Source organism: Rhagoletis zephyria, unplaced genomic scaffold (genome assembly GCF_001687245.7).
Source record: "Rhagoletis zephyria isolate East Lansing unplaced genomic scaffold, Rhagoletis_zephyria_1.1 Rzeph_scaffold_00654, whole genome shotgun sequence".
NCBI lineage: Eukaryota > Metazoa > Arthropoda > Insecta > Diptera > Tephritidae > Rhagoletis > Rhagoletis zephyria.
Window position 1 is genome coordinate 62,599 of NW_016157738.1, and position 15,217 is coordinate 77,815.

Below are 15,217 nucleotides of genomic sequence, written 5' to 3' on the forward strand. Positions count from 1 at the left end.
AATAGTCGGCATCGAACCCACAACCCTCTGATACAAAGCAGTTATGCTGCGAACAATAACATTCTATGTTTGTATGTGAACGGGCGTACTTTCATCGAGCAATTATACCGGCTTCTGAGATTACTGTTATTACATACATATGTTCGTATGCAGTTAGTATATATTTTACTAATTAATAACAGTGATCATTTAACGAGTAGATCAAGTGTAATGCGTAAGCTTCATCGCATTGCTGGTTAATTACAATGATTTCATTGCATTCTAATTTAATAAATATCAGCAAGAAAGACATTTTACTTACAGTTTTCATTGGCTTGCGTGCGGCGCTATGATAGCTTGAATTCTAACGCGTCAAACGGAAAGTGAAATAAAACCGCAAACTATTTGCGGGTATTTTTGTGAAGTGAACGAGAAATATTGAATATCCTTCTTCAAATACCGTTGAAATTCGAAAACAAAATTGAAGCAAAAGTTGGGAGAATAAATATTTAAATTTAGAAAAATAATTTGTAGTGAATTAGAAAGTTATGAAAATTGTAAAAATGTTGTTGTATAAAAATTTAATGAACATTTATTAAGTAAACTTTGCGTGCATTTGTGAAAATTTTTAAGAAATTTATATACATAGAAAAAAATACTATGCAAAATGTGTAAGAAAAAAAATTTGGCAAGGATTCTTTGAAATATGCTATAAATGATTATACAATTTAGAATTGGAGACTAATTCTTAAAAAATTTAGAACTAAAATTTTTTAGAACAATTGGATGAAAAGTTACAAGTGAATTGAAAGTAACTGAAAATTAAATTAAAGAAGCTTCAAAATGTTGCTGCTGCTCAGGATATATCCACTTGGTGTATTGTCTATACTGCTAAGTTGCTGTGCGTTTTGTACGCCAGCTCTTGCCGATCCCAACAGCGCTCAATTCGAGTTAATGCAACGATCGTCGATTTTATTTGGCTTGACAACAATCAGTCGCCCAGATATGGTTAGTGCAAGTTGTTATGGACAACTGCAGGATATGCAAAAGGCCATACTGCAACAACAACCATGGGCAATGAAGAGTGAGTGTGAAATAATTAAATGTTAAAAAAAAATATATATATATTTATTTTGGAAAAAAGCTTAAAGTGTATTAAGTGAAATATTATAAGATTACATAAGGGCTGTCCTTAAAGTTGAAATAACGCGACGCCTAAAAATTTGTTCAAAATTTTAAAAATTTTCCAGGATATTTTTGTTGTATTTTAAGGACCACTTTACACAGGAGGTACAAACATTTCGTTGTGACGGTGATACTGCAAAATCTTTATGAAATGTAAAAACCTTTTCGGATTAAATAATACCAGACATACATTCTTCCCCTTCTAACCTCCCTGCCTACTAACTCCCGGTTGAGGGCTAGTTAGCAACTCTTGGACCCTCAAACGTGAGTGGACAAGTGGCCTCTGAACACGCAATCCTCACAGCCAGGCAACAACCCCAAAATCGGTAAGCCCAACAAAGTCCCGGTAGTCTACCAATTTCCCTTTTAAGTGGCTCTACTGGAAAATGAGCACGATCGTCTACCTCTACTTCATCAAGTCCAAGTGGATCCCCGTTCCTTGGACGCGAAGCGAAGTTCGAACTATTTTAGCCGACAATTCTCAGAAGGCTTCTCGAAGCGGCGAAGTTCAATTAGGACGGCAAAAGCCTCCAGGGCCAGAAGTTAGACCCGGTGGGACTAAACCACTTCACCAAGGTCTTCAACCTTACGCAGACCACTCGCGTCAGTCCCGAATGAGGACTTTTGCGTGAGTGATACTTAATCCTTTATAAGGGAGACACTTCATACCTGAGTAAAGTGCACAACACCTCGTCTTCGAGTCATATTCTTAATCACCTTTGTGCGAGAGCAAAAGTGTTCAACACCGTTTGTCGTTTCACCATCCTGAAATACTTTGAGTCCTCTTCTCTCTCACATGGACTGAGTGGTCATCAGTCGTTAGTAATATCTCGAGATCATTAAATCAAAGCCCAGAAAAATCTAGTAGAGATCCCACACGATGGTGTCCTTTCCTGCATTTGTGTAATTTTTACACCTCAAGGCCCAATCTAGATTTGACTCCGACCTACCTGTCAATATGTCTCCTTAAAACCACTCCACTAACACCGCTTTCTTTTGGTATGAATCCCACGAAAGAGCACGTGAAAGGTTCATTTATAATAGCCAGAGTTAAGTAGCCGATAACATAACGACACAGAAGTAAATTCATACGACTAGTAAAAAATTAAAACGAATCTACATTAGAAAATCTCAAATCAACCAGTAATTTTTAAGCAAAAAACAAAAACCGACTTTAATTCTCAAATAAAAATTTAAGAGTACCGTTAATTTCTTCATGATCCAATGAACCATGGATCTAAACCAAATTGATGTGGGACCATCTCTGAGGTGCCACCCCTCTATTAAAAAGAATTATAGAAATCGGTTAACGTGGCCCAAAATTATGCGGCAACATATGTATGTAGGTACATAAAAAAAAATCTGACGAATATAAAACCTTTCCCTTTTTATGAAGTCGGTTAAAAACATATTTTAATGAATCAAGGTAGATGATGCCTGTTTACTAGATTAAGCATAAATCAGCTAGAATAGCAACTATTTCAACTGTAATTTCGCTTTTCTCTCTCTCTCTCTTATACAGTGTACGATGCTACAGGTTCCAGAGAGCCTGGCTTTGTGACAGGCAACGGCTTATGGCTGGGCAGCCGGGACTCTTGTAATGCCGTTAAGCAGCCAGTCAATCTTAAAATATCTAAGCACTTACCACACAAAATGAACTCGAAACTAATCACAGACATTGCACCATTCCCTGTCGACTTTCGCGTCGTCCATCTCTGGCATAACTCTACCTGGCAAATGGATCCAAATTTTCCATACTTTGAACCACGCGTCAGTATCGGTCTTTGCCTGCCAACCGCATGCACACTTTCCGAGATAGCTCAATTAATGGCCATTTATGTAGAGGATGAAATATTTGTAGCAAATGATATATTTAATTTGCGGTTACGTGTCGACAGCGTTAAGGAACTTAAAATGCGTCCGGGCTCTTTAGCGCGACCTTCGTGGATAATTTTCTTTGTTGCATGGTCCTTGACTTTGCTATTGACAGCGATGGCTTTGGTTCGGCGCATGAAGAGAAATAATGAAACGGCAGGCGTTGTAGCTGATGGTGATCGAAAGAAGAAGAATAGTGCAGGTGTAGCGGGGACGAAACCACAATCTAGTGCAAAACCATTAGCTTGCAAAGGATATTTGGATTGTTTTGATGTGAAAAATAATTGGGAATTGCTATTTCCAACGGATGCGGCTGGTGTAGCGAGCGGCAATGATGCATTTCCGGGAGTGAATGGCTTGCGTTTCTATGGTGCGATGGGTGTGATTTTATTTCATCAACTATGCGTTACCTATTTGGCGACGAGCAATAAGTCGGAACACTTCAAGTTCATCAGTAATCTGGGAAATTTCGAGGTCTTTGTGGATTTGTTCTTTACAATAAGGTGAGTTCAAAATAATGGGTTGAAGGATTGAGGGAGCTCTTTTTGTGAAATTACTGTGCAAGGAAAAACATCGTACTGGAAATTATATAATTCTCAGTATATTGTAAAGGTGAATAAAATATTACGTCTACGAGAAGTGGATATAAAATTTGGCCGGTATTAATGTATATAACTACAATTTAACTTAAATTTTTTCGATTTAATTTTCTTTTAATTTAAATTGTATTTATTAAAAAAAATAAAAATCTTTTAGTAAGTTTAACGGAAAATAAGAAGTCATTTTCCGTTTAAATTGCTGGTGGAACTGCCTGTTATTTTATGCACTTTTTCCTTTTTAATTTTATTTTATTTTTCTTAACTTATTTTATTTTTTAGTTTTTAGATGTTATTATTTTAAAAAGAAGACAATGTTTTCACATTTTATTTAATTTTTAGGAACTCGTATTATTTTCTACTGTTATGAATAAATTTCTTTTCGTTTTTTGTTAAATTTTGTTTAAATTATTCGATTTTTTGCTTATAAAATAAAGATATTTTTAATTTCTTTTAAATTTTAGAAACTTATTTTTTTATTGATTGTGTTGCTTATTGGCCGTTTAGTATAATAATTTATTTTTGAGCTATAGGCCGTATGTTAAATAAAACATTAAATGTTTTTCTGATTTATTTACTTTTTAATTTTATTTTGGTCGATATTTCGTCTTCAGTCTGAAGGCATCTTCAGGAACTATTAGCTTACTCGACAGTCGACCGGACAAAGACTGAAGGCGAAATATCGACCAAAATAAAACTAAAAAGTAAATAAAATAGAAAAACATTTAATGTTTTATTTAACATACGGCCTATAGCTCAAAAATAAATTATTAAATTTTTTTTATTTTTTTTCAAATTTAATTTATTTTTCTTTTGTTAATTTCATCTTCTTTTAATTTTTTGATTTTATTATTTAAAAAAACATTTTTTTTCTATTTCATTTAATATTTGGATTTTATTATTTCTTTTAATTTTAAGATTTTGGTTTAAATTTAAAATTTTTAATTTTTTTTTTTATTTTTTGAACTATTTTCTCTTTTTTGATTCCATTCTTTATTTTTTCTAATAAAATCTTTATTTTTAAATTTTATCTCATCTTAAAAAATATTTGAATTTTTTTGCTTAGTTTTTATTTTAATATTTTTTATTTATTTTTTTATTTAGTTTCCTTTTTTTGTTGGTTTCAAAAAGAAAAAAATTTATAATTTTTAATTAACTAAATTAAAAAAAAACTTTTTGCTAAAATTCGAACAGCATAACGCTTAGACTTCCTCATCAGCTGATCTTTCAATTAGTGTTTCGAAAGGCAGTAAAGAGCTTTCAAGGTAGTTGCCGCAATTGAAAATTTTCTTACGTAAGACTCTTTGCTTTCGAAAGACTGTGGTCTGTTAAAGGAGAGTTGCGCCTTATTAATTTTCTAATTTATCTTTCCACTCTTTTTTGATACATTTTAGTATTCACAAATTTTTAACTACGGAAACGTTATGAGAAAAATTTTGCTCACGCTAAGAAAGTTCTCTGTAAGTAAGTTCTTTCGACTTTTGTTCCTGTTTTATTCTTTGCCAGAACTTTCCGGAGACTTTTTTTATTTATTTTCTTGGAAATATTCCCGAAAGTGTTGTTCGAATGTTGTTGATGGGTGTTTTGACCGGACATCCCGATTTTCAGTTTTTTTTATCATAATTTAAGAGTGTGGGGATGTATTAGAAATTCTGGTAATGCCAAAATAATTTTTTTGAATACTTCAACCACCTTTACTACATAACATAAAAAGTACATGAAACCATTTCTTTGTGTAGCTCCGTCTAATTTTTTTACTATATATTTCTGTTACTCGTATATCTAATTTTTAAAATTTTATTTTCAGTGGCTTCTTACAAACATATCATTTCTTCCGGAATCCCATCACAATTGATATAATACGCAAATCTGGCTTATGGAAGAATGTGATGCTAATACTCATGTATTTACTTCATCGCTTGATTAGGTAAGTGCCGGAAAAACATTGTACTACCTTATGGCTAGGTTGGGATATGCTAAGTGGCAAGTAAGGGCCTCGTAGCCTCGTAGGACCAAAAGAACGCAGTATTGCCAGACACACTTAAGCCCGATAAGTCGTTGCTTAAAATACTGAGGAAATGTTAAAGACAAGGAATGAAACCGAAACCCAAACCGAAACCGTAACCGTTTAAAACCGTTTCGTTTTTCAAAACCGAAACCGAAACCGTAACCGTTATCTTGACCTGAAAAGGAACGATACCGAAACCATTTCAATCACAGGTTTCAATCGGTTTTCCAGAAATTTACAAAAATAATAAATAAAAATTTCTTTGAAATAAATGATTTATTTAACCAAAATCAGCAACATTTTGCTAAAATTCTTGTTAAGTAGTAAATAAGTATGGCAAGTTACCAAGAATCTGCTGATGACTTTGTTGTTGTGAATCGATAATCGATTAATTATATTTAAGTAGTTTCTTTCCCGTACGCAATGCGAGATCCCGCGTGTGCCCAAAATAGCCCAGAAATCATGCCTGTACTCAACAAAATGGGTAATAGAGAGCGAAAATTCGAGCGTATTCGATCGTAAGTGTATTCTTCTTCCTGCCCGAAACAGCCCGAAATTTTCTCCGAGTAAAAATGGATAAAGTGTCAAAGTGCATATCAGCTGTATTGTGTTTACATGTTGCCTGCATTTACTTGGTGCTTTTAAGGAAAAGTGAATGGCTTGTTGATGTATTTTCAATCTATGTACTTAAAATCAAATTTGTGAAACCAAAATTCAATTTCCAAGTGTTTGCATTTAATACCATGTTCTGACCGACAACCAAAACATTTTTCCTTCATTTTCTTTTCATTTACAACCTTTAACTTTCATTCTTATTTTGCTTTGGCCAGGCAATTAACAATAAATCCGAAATGGCGTATTAAAGATGATAAAATATGACTTCCACTTCGATAAATAATCGAAAAAAACTAGTGAAGACACCGATTGGAATGAGTGGAAAGTGAGTTTTCAAGTAGTTTTCAGCGAAAACTGGTTTTCGTTTAACAGATTTTATATGGACGAAAACACAAGTTTTAGGTCGAAAACCAGTTTTAGCAACGAAAACATGTTTCCGATGTCGGTCAGAACATGGTATAATTGACAAAAACAAGAACAACGTGAATCAGCTGTTTCTCGACTTGTGGGCACGAAATGTGGGTTTTTGCGTTTCCGTACTTCTGAACTTTGTTCCATTTTTGAAAGAAAATGTTTCTCTTATTCTCTAATTACCAAATCCGGTCCGGATTGTTAGGGAAAGAACCTAGTGTTGATATTATCAGTGAACTGTAATTTTCGATTTTCTATCCTCAACGTTTAAGACATTGTGATTTAAATAATATCAACAAAATTTCTATGAAAAACCGAAACCGGAACGAAACCGAAACCAAAACCGAAATAAATTTTGAAGAACGAAACCAAAACCGAAACCGAAACACTTGGCAAAACCGAAACCCAAACCGGAACGTTATTTTGAATCGGTTTCATTCCTTGGTTAAAGAACATTGTTGCCCCTTTAGTGAAATGTAGTCGACTCTTACGGACTTTGTCGATTGCTGTTAGCAGTCCTTTCAAAATTCTTGGGCCTGCAGTTCTTAATTTTTACAAATAATAGGTAAGTTTCCGATCTCTTGTTCCCCACATTGCAAACCTGAGGCTTTATGTATATTTCCATACCCCATCTACCTGACGGTATCTGAGCAGATCATGTGATCGTTTGATTGTCGATAGAGCAATTGGAACGTCCATCGTTATTGAGCCCGCTAGAAGTACCTCATCTTTGGCTAAATCGCCAACTGTTTTCCGCAATTCTCTACACTTTTTGTCCTCCGGCCCAACAAAGCTGATGATTTTTGCTCAAGCTAACTTTCCTTCCTTCTTAGTCAAAATATAGCCTAAATGTGTATACGCATATTTTATTTCCTGGAGTTTCATTGATGAGTAGTGTGCCAGTTACATAGATATATTTATCTACGTAGCATCAACTATTATCTCCACATCCTTATGGCAATAATCAACCTCTTGAAGCTTTGATAGATATTTCGAAGTTCAAATGCGGGATCATATATGTATTTAATTTATTCGGTTTTTTAAGGATGACGCTAAACTTATATCACCAAACGTATATACTGCATCCAGGCTGGCCCAAGCTAAAATCCTCTCAGCTTTTGTAAAGGCTATGTTTTACTAGGCAAAACCTACCTTTTTCTACCATAAATACGGTATTGGTGCCATAAGTAGCTGTGTAAACATTTAGGATGTTAGCATAAACGGTTCCAGATGTAAGCAATTTGAAAAGTTCAGTTAGTTAAGAAAGTGCCACGCCCTCTTTTCCAATACCTACCAATTTTCGCTATAAGTAAGGTATTTAAGATTTATGCATCTCAAAATTTTATTGTGTCGTATTTATATATACATACTATGTAAGAATGCCAGTTACTGTCGAAATTCTATCGTTTTTTCTATTTATTTAAGACCCTTAAGTTTCAAGATATATTAATGATACAATACAAGTAATAACTCTTTTTCTTTTCTTTCTCTTTCGCACTGTACATAGATTGGGCCCACTCTATTTAATTGCCATCTGCATGAGTGATGCTGGATCTCGTATGATGGACGATCTATCAGTTTTCCATTTTAGTCATCGCGTATATGAGAAATGTGAATTGTATTGGTGGCGCAATGCTCTCTTCATACAAAATCTCTTCAATCACGAGGATATGTGCATGTTTTGGTCCTGGTCTTCGGCATGTGATATGCAATTTTTCATAATTAGCACAATTTTACTCTTCGTTTATGTGAAGTATGTAGGCTGCATACGTATGTGTGCACATTAGAGTGATCCTTAAAATTTATGAACAATATGGTACATTTCAATTCAATATTTTGTAGGCTTTTTACATTAAAAAAAAACTGGTCTCGACCGCCAACAATTTGTTTAAAATTTCGAAATTTTCGTGGATGTCTTTGTTTTGTATGTATTTTAAGGACCACCCTAATGTGCATATGTGTATATATTTATATGAAAATATCACGCATTAAACCACTTTACGTCTCTCATCACTCTCCAGGCATCCGAAAGTGGCAAAAGCGCTTACGCTCTGCATTTTAGCAGCCAATTTGGTGTACACCTTCTACATCGGCCTGACCATGAATTTCCAGTACTCTTGGGAAAGCACCTCGTCCGTTTTCACCGAGCTCTACATGCATCCGCTGTCACGCGTTTTCGCTTACATAATTGGCGGTGTAGCTGGCTGGTTTTTCGTACAAAATCAAAAGCATCAACGCTATGCGGGTTTCTTTCAGAATCAATCGTTGCAAGAGTTTCTCGGCTATTTGGCGATTATCGTATTCTTCATTTGCAATTATACAACAATCGCTACTGGGTATTCGATTTTATACTACGTTGTGTTGTTGGTGCTGCAACGTTTGCTGTTTTCAGCGAGTGTCTGTTGTTTGATATTTGCCAATGCCGCCGGTAGTGTAAAGTGGTTCTTTGGCGCTTTGGAAAATCCAATTTTCAAAAAATTCAATCAGATCACCTACGCTTTGTTTCTGATGAATCCAATGAATATTTCATTAGTGACAGGATTTGGCAATGCGAGTATCAACATGACGCCGCTAAGATTCGTGAGTTGATGATTAAAATATTTCTTTTTTGTTTTGTTTCTAAATTTTTTTCCAATTTTTTTTCCTTCGTTTTATTTTTTTTTTTAATTTTCAGTTAAGTGATTATATTGGCTATTGTGCTGTTCTTTACTTTTTCTGCACAATTTTCACCCTGTTCTTCGAGGTGCCCTACAAGAATATATCAAGACTGATGCTGCAGCGCGCCAAAGAGAAGCTTAACTAAACGGATGTTAAAAGTTGCGGCTGTAAATTTTAGTTTAAGTTTTATCGTAGCAAAGTATCTACATACATATTTATTGCCTCATTATCTAACAAAAAGCATATAAATTCATAGTTCAAACTTTGTGCAAAAATTAAATATTCTGAGAAGTTACATCTAGTTTTTTTAACCTTTTAATTTAATTTTTCAGAATTTTTTGAGTATGCAGTTTTCTAGTCTATTAAATTTAGGTATAACAAAGTGCAAGTTTGAAGTTGCTGAAAAATTCGTTATGAGTTTTGCAATTTTTTTTATGCATTTTCTTCCATACAAAGTATATTCGACTTTTTTATAGTGTGTGATACTTAAAAAAAACACGTTATTAAAAATCAACACAATTCTTTTGCAACGATTCTTTGGCAAAAAAGTTGAACATTTAGATGCAACTTCGCAGAATTTTCATAATTTTTTCACAAAGTTTAAACTATGAATTTGTACGATTTTTGTTAGATAATGAGCTGTTCTTTTGTAAAAAAAAAATAATAAATCTATATATATAAAATTAAGTGGCAAAACTTCCTGTTCGCATACTCCTCCTAGACGGCTTGCCCGATATCAAAGAAATTTTCAGGGGTGATTGGGGTCTGTGTGGAGGGTGCACATAAGAAATTTCATGTGTGTATCTTTGCACGTTTTGCAAAAACAAAAACAAAAAAATTAATTCTGTTTGGCTTTACGTGTTTTTTTCGGATTTCTATCATTCCTAGACGGCTTGCCCGATTTCAATGAAATTTTCAGGGGTGATTGGGGTCTGTGTGGAGGGTGCACATAAGAAATTTCATGTGTGTATCTTTGCACGTTTTTCAAAAACAAAAAAAAAAAATTAATTCTGTTTGGCTTTACGTGTTTTTTTCGGATTTCTATCATTCCCAGGCGGCTTGCCCGATTTCAGTGAAATTTTCAGAAGTGATTGGGGTCTGTGTGGAGGGTGCACATAAGAGATTTCTATCAATCCTAGACGGCTTGCCCGATTTCAATGAAATTTTCAGGGGTGATTGGGGTCTGTGTGGAGGGTGCTCATAAAATGAAATTTTTAGAAGTGATTGGGGTCTGTGTGGAGGGTGCACATAAGAAATTTAATGTGTGTATCATTGCACGTTTTGCAATTAATTCTGTTTGGCTTTACGTGTTTTTTTGGATTTTTATTATTGTTTTGCCGCAAGATTGGCAGTCCCGCGTTTTACTAATAAATAAACAGAAACAGCTGGCGAATGTTTACAATTATTAAAAAACATTGACAACAACATTGTGTCTTTTTTCAAGATTTAATTCAATCGATTTGCTACATTAATTCGAAAAGAATACTTTAGAAAATGCCTCCACTACGCAGACGTAATACGGTTGGCAGGCATACGCTTGATTCACATCGAATGTCAATAAGGAGAAGAAATCAAAGCGAAGAGCAACGCGCTCAAGTGAATGCCCGAGGTAGAGCGGTGTACCCGAAAAAGGCACGACAAATTCGATAAGGCCAAACTAAAACGACATCTTTTATTTAGCATCGAATCATCTGATTCGTATGGAGTTTTTCTTTACTTTAAACACACAAAACATTGTAAATATGCCAAGTTTGGTAATATACTTAAAAAATGGCTACAGAAAGTTTTTCCCGCTTCTGTAAAATTTGTAAAAATGAACCTAGAAACATTTCACTCTAAGCAACCGATATGTATTTATTTATGAGTTTGGGGACTAAGGGTCAAAGCATACTGGAGCGGCGAGCAAAGCATAAGTTCGCATCGAGCAAAGCTTTAATTACAAACGTGTATGCACGCTTTGCTCTTCACTGTGCGTTCTCCCATTGAAACATATGCGTTTGAAATCGGCGCTTTGCTCGAAGCTCTTAGCCTAAATTGGCTTTTAAATAGTGGATAGTGGATAATTATGAGCAATTGGCACGCTGGGGACAGTTCACATTTTTTCAAAATTCATATTTATCAGTCGATTTGATTCAAATTTTGTTGTGTCATTTATAAAAAAAAAAAAAACAAAAAAAAAGAATCCCATCATGGTGTCGCTGAATTTACATTTGAGAAATTATTGAGTGTGGTTCGTATGTAGGATTTGCAGGTCTACTTGAGATATCGCACACATTCTTCAAGAGCCAATTAATTCCAAATTCTCCGTTCGTCAAAAACTATTTCTTAGAACATGGTGCTCACATGGAACTTTCAACAAAATGTTGTAAATATGTCAGTGTCTTTAAACATTTTGAGCGCATTACCAAAAGTTACAAATATTGGCTAAATACCTTCTTGATGTGGTATGTAGACTTGAAGTCGATATTAGATTTTAAATTGACTTTCCTGCGAAAATAGGATGCGTTGTCTACATTCTAAACGAAAGGAACTAAACGTTTTTTTTTGGATGTAGTGAGAGGGAGCAACAGCACAAAAACAATTCTAAGACGTAGCGAAGCACGCCGGGTATTTGCTAGTATTAAATAAAAGAAAAATTTGATTTTTTTTTAAATATTGCGTTCCTTTTTTTGAACAACTGTGTGGGAGGATAGTGCATTTATATGTATAGTAGTGTATGTATAGTATAAAAGTTGATGAGTTTTTTTTGCAAAGTAATAAATAAAAATAAAATATCATTATGCAAAGTTTGCTGTATCTGAATGTGACACTTGAGGTGAGTTGAGATGAGATGAGCGATGTTATGAGATGTTACTGTGAGATGGTAGTATGTCATGTCATGTGATGTCGTGTAATGCGATCTCATGTCATGTGATATCATATCATGTGATATTATGTCATGTGATACTATGTCATGTGATTTCGTGTCATGTGATATTATATCATCTGATAGTTTTTCATGTGATATTATGTCATGTGATACTATGTCATGTGATTTCGTGTCATGTGATATTATATCACGTGATATTTTGCCATGTAATGCCATGTGCTGAAATTAGGTGTTCCCGTCCCAACCGCTTCCAGGTGCACCATTTCTGGACCTATTCTACTTCTCACACTGTTAAATAACAAAAATTCCCTTACAGGTAAAATATCCGGTGCAAAAGAATCGCATCCTTTCAAAGGCGAAAAAATTGGGTCACATGCGAAATGAGCTACTAAAAGCAAACATATTTACATACGTAAGCACACAAGCGCCAGCATATGCGTGTATCATTATTTTTTTTAAGCAAACAATGAGCTGAAAAATTCAAAGCAGCTATAAATGTGTGTCTCTTCAAGTGAAAGAAGAGCTCTCAAGAGATAGTGAAAATGGAAAATGTAAAGAGGACGCCGTACAAATTATGCAAGCAAAGCTTTGGTAATGAAAAAGGTAAAAGGAAAAAGGGGAAAAATATAAGTATTTCCAAACAAAAGGCATTTGAGCAAAGGTGTTGTTGACACTTCCAGGACATTGGCTTGGCACGTGACAACTGTGTACCTATGTAGGTTAGGAGTAAACAAATGTGCGCTTGAGAAAAATAAATCTTACAGCAGCAGCGCATAAAGGGACCCTTTCAAAGATACTTGCTAGCAGCCTTTTGTGCCAAAGCCATTCATTTGCACCTGACCGAAGTTAGCGCACAGTCTTTGTCCATATTTGATGTCCTGCTGCTAGTAAGAAGCTTTTTCTTTATGTTCCTTAAAAAAAAAACAAAAAACAACAATTCAAGTAACAATTAGCGCCTCTACTCTTTTGTTTGATAAAATTTTACTTTCATTTTCATGTTAACCTATATTTGGTTTTCTTCTCTGCCTGCCCTTCTCGACTGTCCTCCTTTGTTTTACATATTTGCTTGCTTTGCTGCTGTCGTTCGTCATTGTTGTTCGAGGCATAATTTGTAAGTTTTCAAGGCACATCTCTGCACTAATGAGCCGCCAACGTCGCTCCCGACTGTGTTGTCGTGTATTTAATTGCACTTTGGTTAAGTTTCACTTTTCTTTCCAAGAACATATATTATTAGGGTGGTCCTTAAATATCTAAACTTTTTTTATTTAATAAAGGCACTTCTTTATTTGGTACAACGTACAAAATTAGTCCTCCAGAACTAACCTCATGGCATGATCTCGAACAAGTCTTGCAATGATCTCTTACTAGTCTAATAATAATAATAATAATACTAGTCTCACATTGATTTCGAACTACTCCTGAAATAGTCCCTAACTGATCCTGAGTTAGACGCAAAATGGGTTTGAACTAATCTTGAAATGGTCCTGAACTAGTCTCGAAATGCTCCAAAATAAGTCCTTAAATTGGACCTTAAGTAGTCGTGCACTAGTCCCGAAAGGAGACCAAGCCAGATCCGATATGGTCCTCGAAGAGTCTTGAACAGGTCTCGAAACAGTCCCGAAATGATTTCAAACTAGTCCGGAAACGGTCCTCAAATAGTCCTGAACAGGTGCCGAAGCGGTATCGAAACGATCTCAAACAAACCCGGAAATGGTCCTCAACTAGTCTTGAATAGGTTACGAACTAGTGGCGAAATAGTCCTGAACTAGTTCATTTGTAAACACACAAGGAGCAAATTCAGATTTTCTGCTGGGTTAAGTCAAATTTTGCCCGTATGAACCGAGAGCTTACGGCGCGTTTACGCCGGACAATATTGCAAAGACAATTATGTCGAAATAATGTGTTTGTTGTAAATACGGCAAATTCATATTAACAAAAACAAAATAAAGTAGTGCCCTATTATGTTGATATTTACCTTAAGGAGCACCCTAATATATATTATGTTATATATATTTGTACGCATAGATATGGAGGTAACTATATGAGTGTGCGTGTCTATTTATGCCTGCCTTTACTTGTTTATTTCTTCGAATACTTTGCATTTACAAGGCTCTGTAGCGCTTTGTTTTCCTTTTTGCGATTGTTACTTCGGGGCGTGGCTGGTTAGAGTGGCTGCCCACAAAACTTATGTGAACGTGAACGTAATTATGCGTGGCATTACATGGAATTCGTCTTTAAATACTTCTCATTGTGTAAAACTTTTGCCATTCTACGCTACTTTACTTTTAGAGGTCGCTAAGTCGGTTTTCGCAATGCAAAAGTGAATTCATTTAATTAATGACGGCAATCGATTTTTGTAATGGGAATTGGAAAAGTTTTCTAGTGACTTCTTAAAGACGTCGTAAGTCTTAATAATGATCACTTTCCTTTCAATATATTTTATGCTTACAATTATGTATGTGTGAAAGCTACCCCACAAACACACCAACTAATAGATGGTATGGTATTATTATTACGCAGCTTACAGCGCTATTACACGATATGTATTTGCATATGTAATTGCTACCTTTTTGTATCTATGTACTCGTATGTACCATATATGTATTAGAACGCTCCAGAAAAGTAGCATTTACAAGAGCGCTATTACCATTGGTTGACTCCGTATTAGAGTTCGACCGATTCCCAATTTTTAGCCGATACCGATGCCGATGTCGATTAATCAGCGGAGGGCAAAGAATCGGCCGATGCCGATGTCGATTCCTTAAAAAAAACTACATGAATAAAAATTCATTAAAGAACAAATGTTTTTGATAAACTTTTATAATAAAAAAGCAAAACATAAACAAATAATTAAATAATATTGCAAAATAAATAATCATTGAAGAATCTACTAACTTATTTATGTACATACATCCTAGGGACCGAATAAAACAGTTACCGATGAGAACGGTCATTGAAAAATTAACTATGAACGAAATGTTCCTCAACTATGTGATACATACCAATCGATTTCTTTTTTCA

At 34.8% G+C, this 15,217-nt stretch overlaps 1 protein-coding gene across 1 annotated transcript; it reads left to right on the forward strand.

Annotated features, from left to right (window-relative positions):
• The first annotated feature begins 768 nt into the window (after positions 1 to 768).
• On the forward strand, positions 769 to 9,925 carry LOC108360918 (nose resistant to fluoxetine protein 6-like). The gene is made up of 6 exons (XM_017613383.1): positions 769 to 1,063; positions 2,687 to 3,542; positions 5,443 to 5,562; positions 8,177 to 8,422; positions 8,691 to 9,249; positions 9,344 to 9,925. The coding sequence occupies exons 1-6, from the start codon at positions 823 to 825 to the stop codon at positions 9,470 to 9,472; spliced, it is 2,151 nt and encodes a 716-aa protein (XP_017468872.1). The 5' UTR covers positions 769 to 822; the 3' UTR covers positions 9,473 to 9,925.
• The last annotated feature ends 5,292 nt before the right edge of the window (positions 9,926 to 15,217 follow it).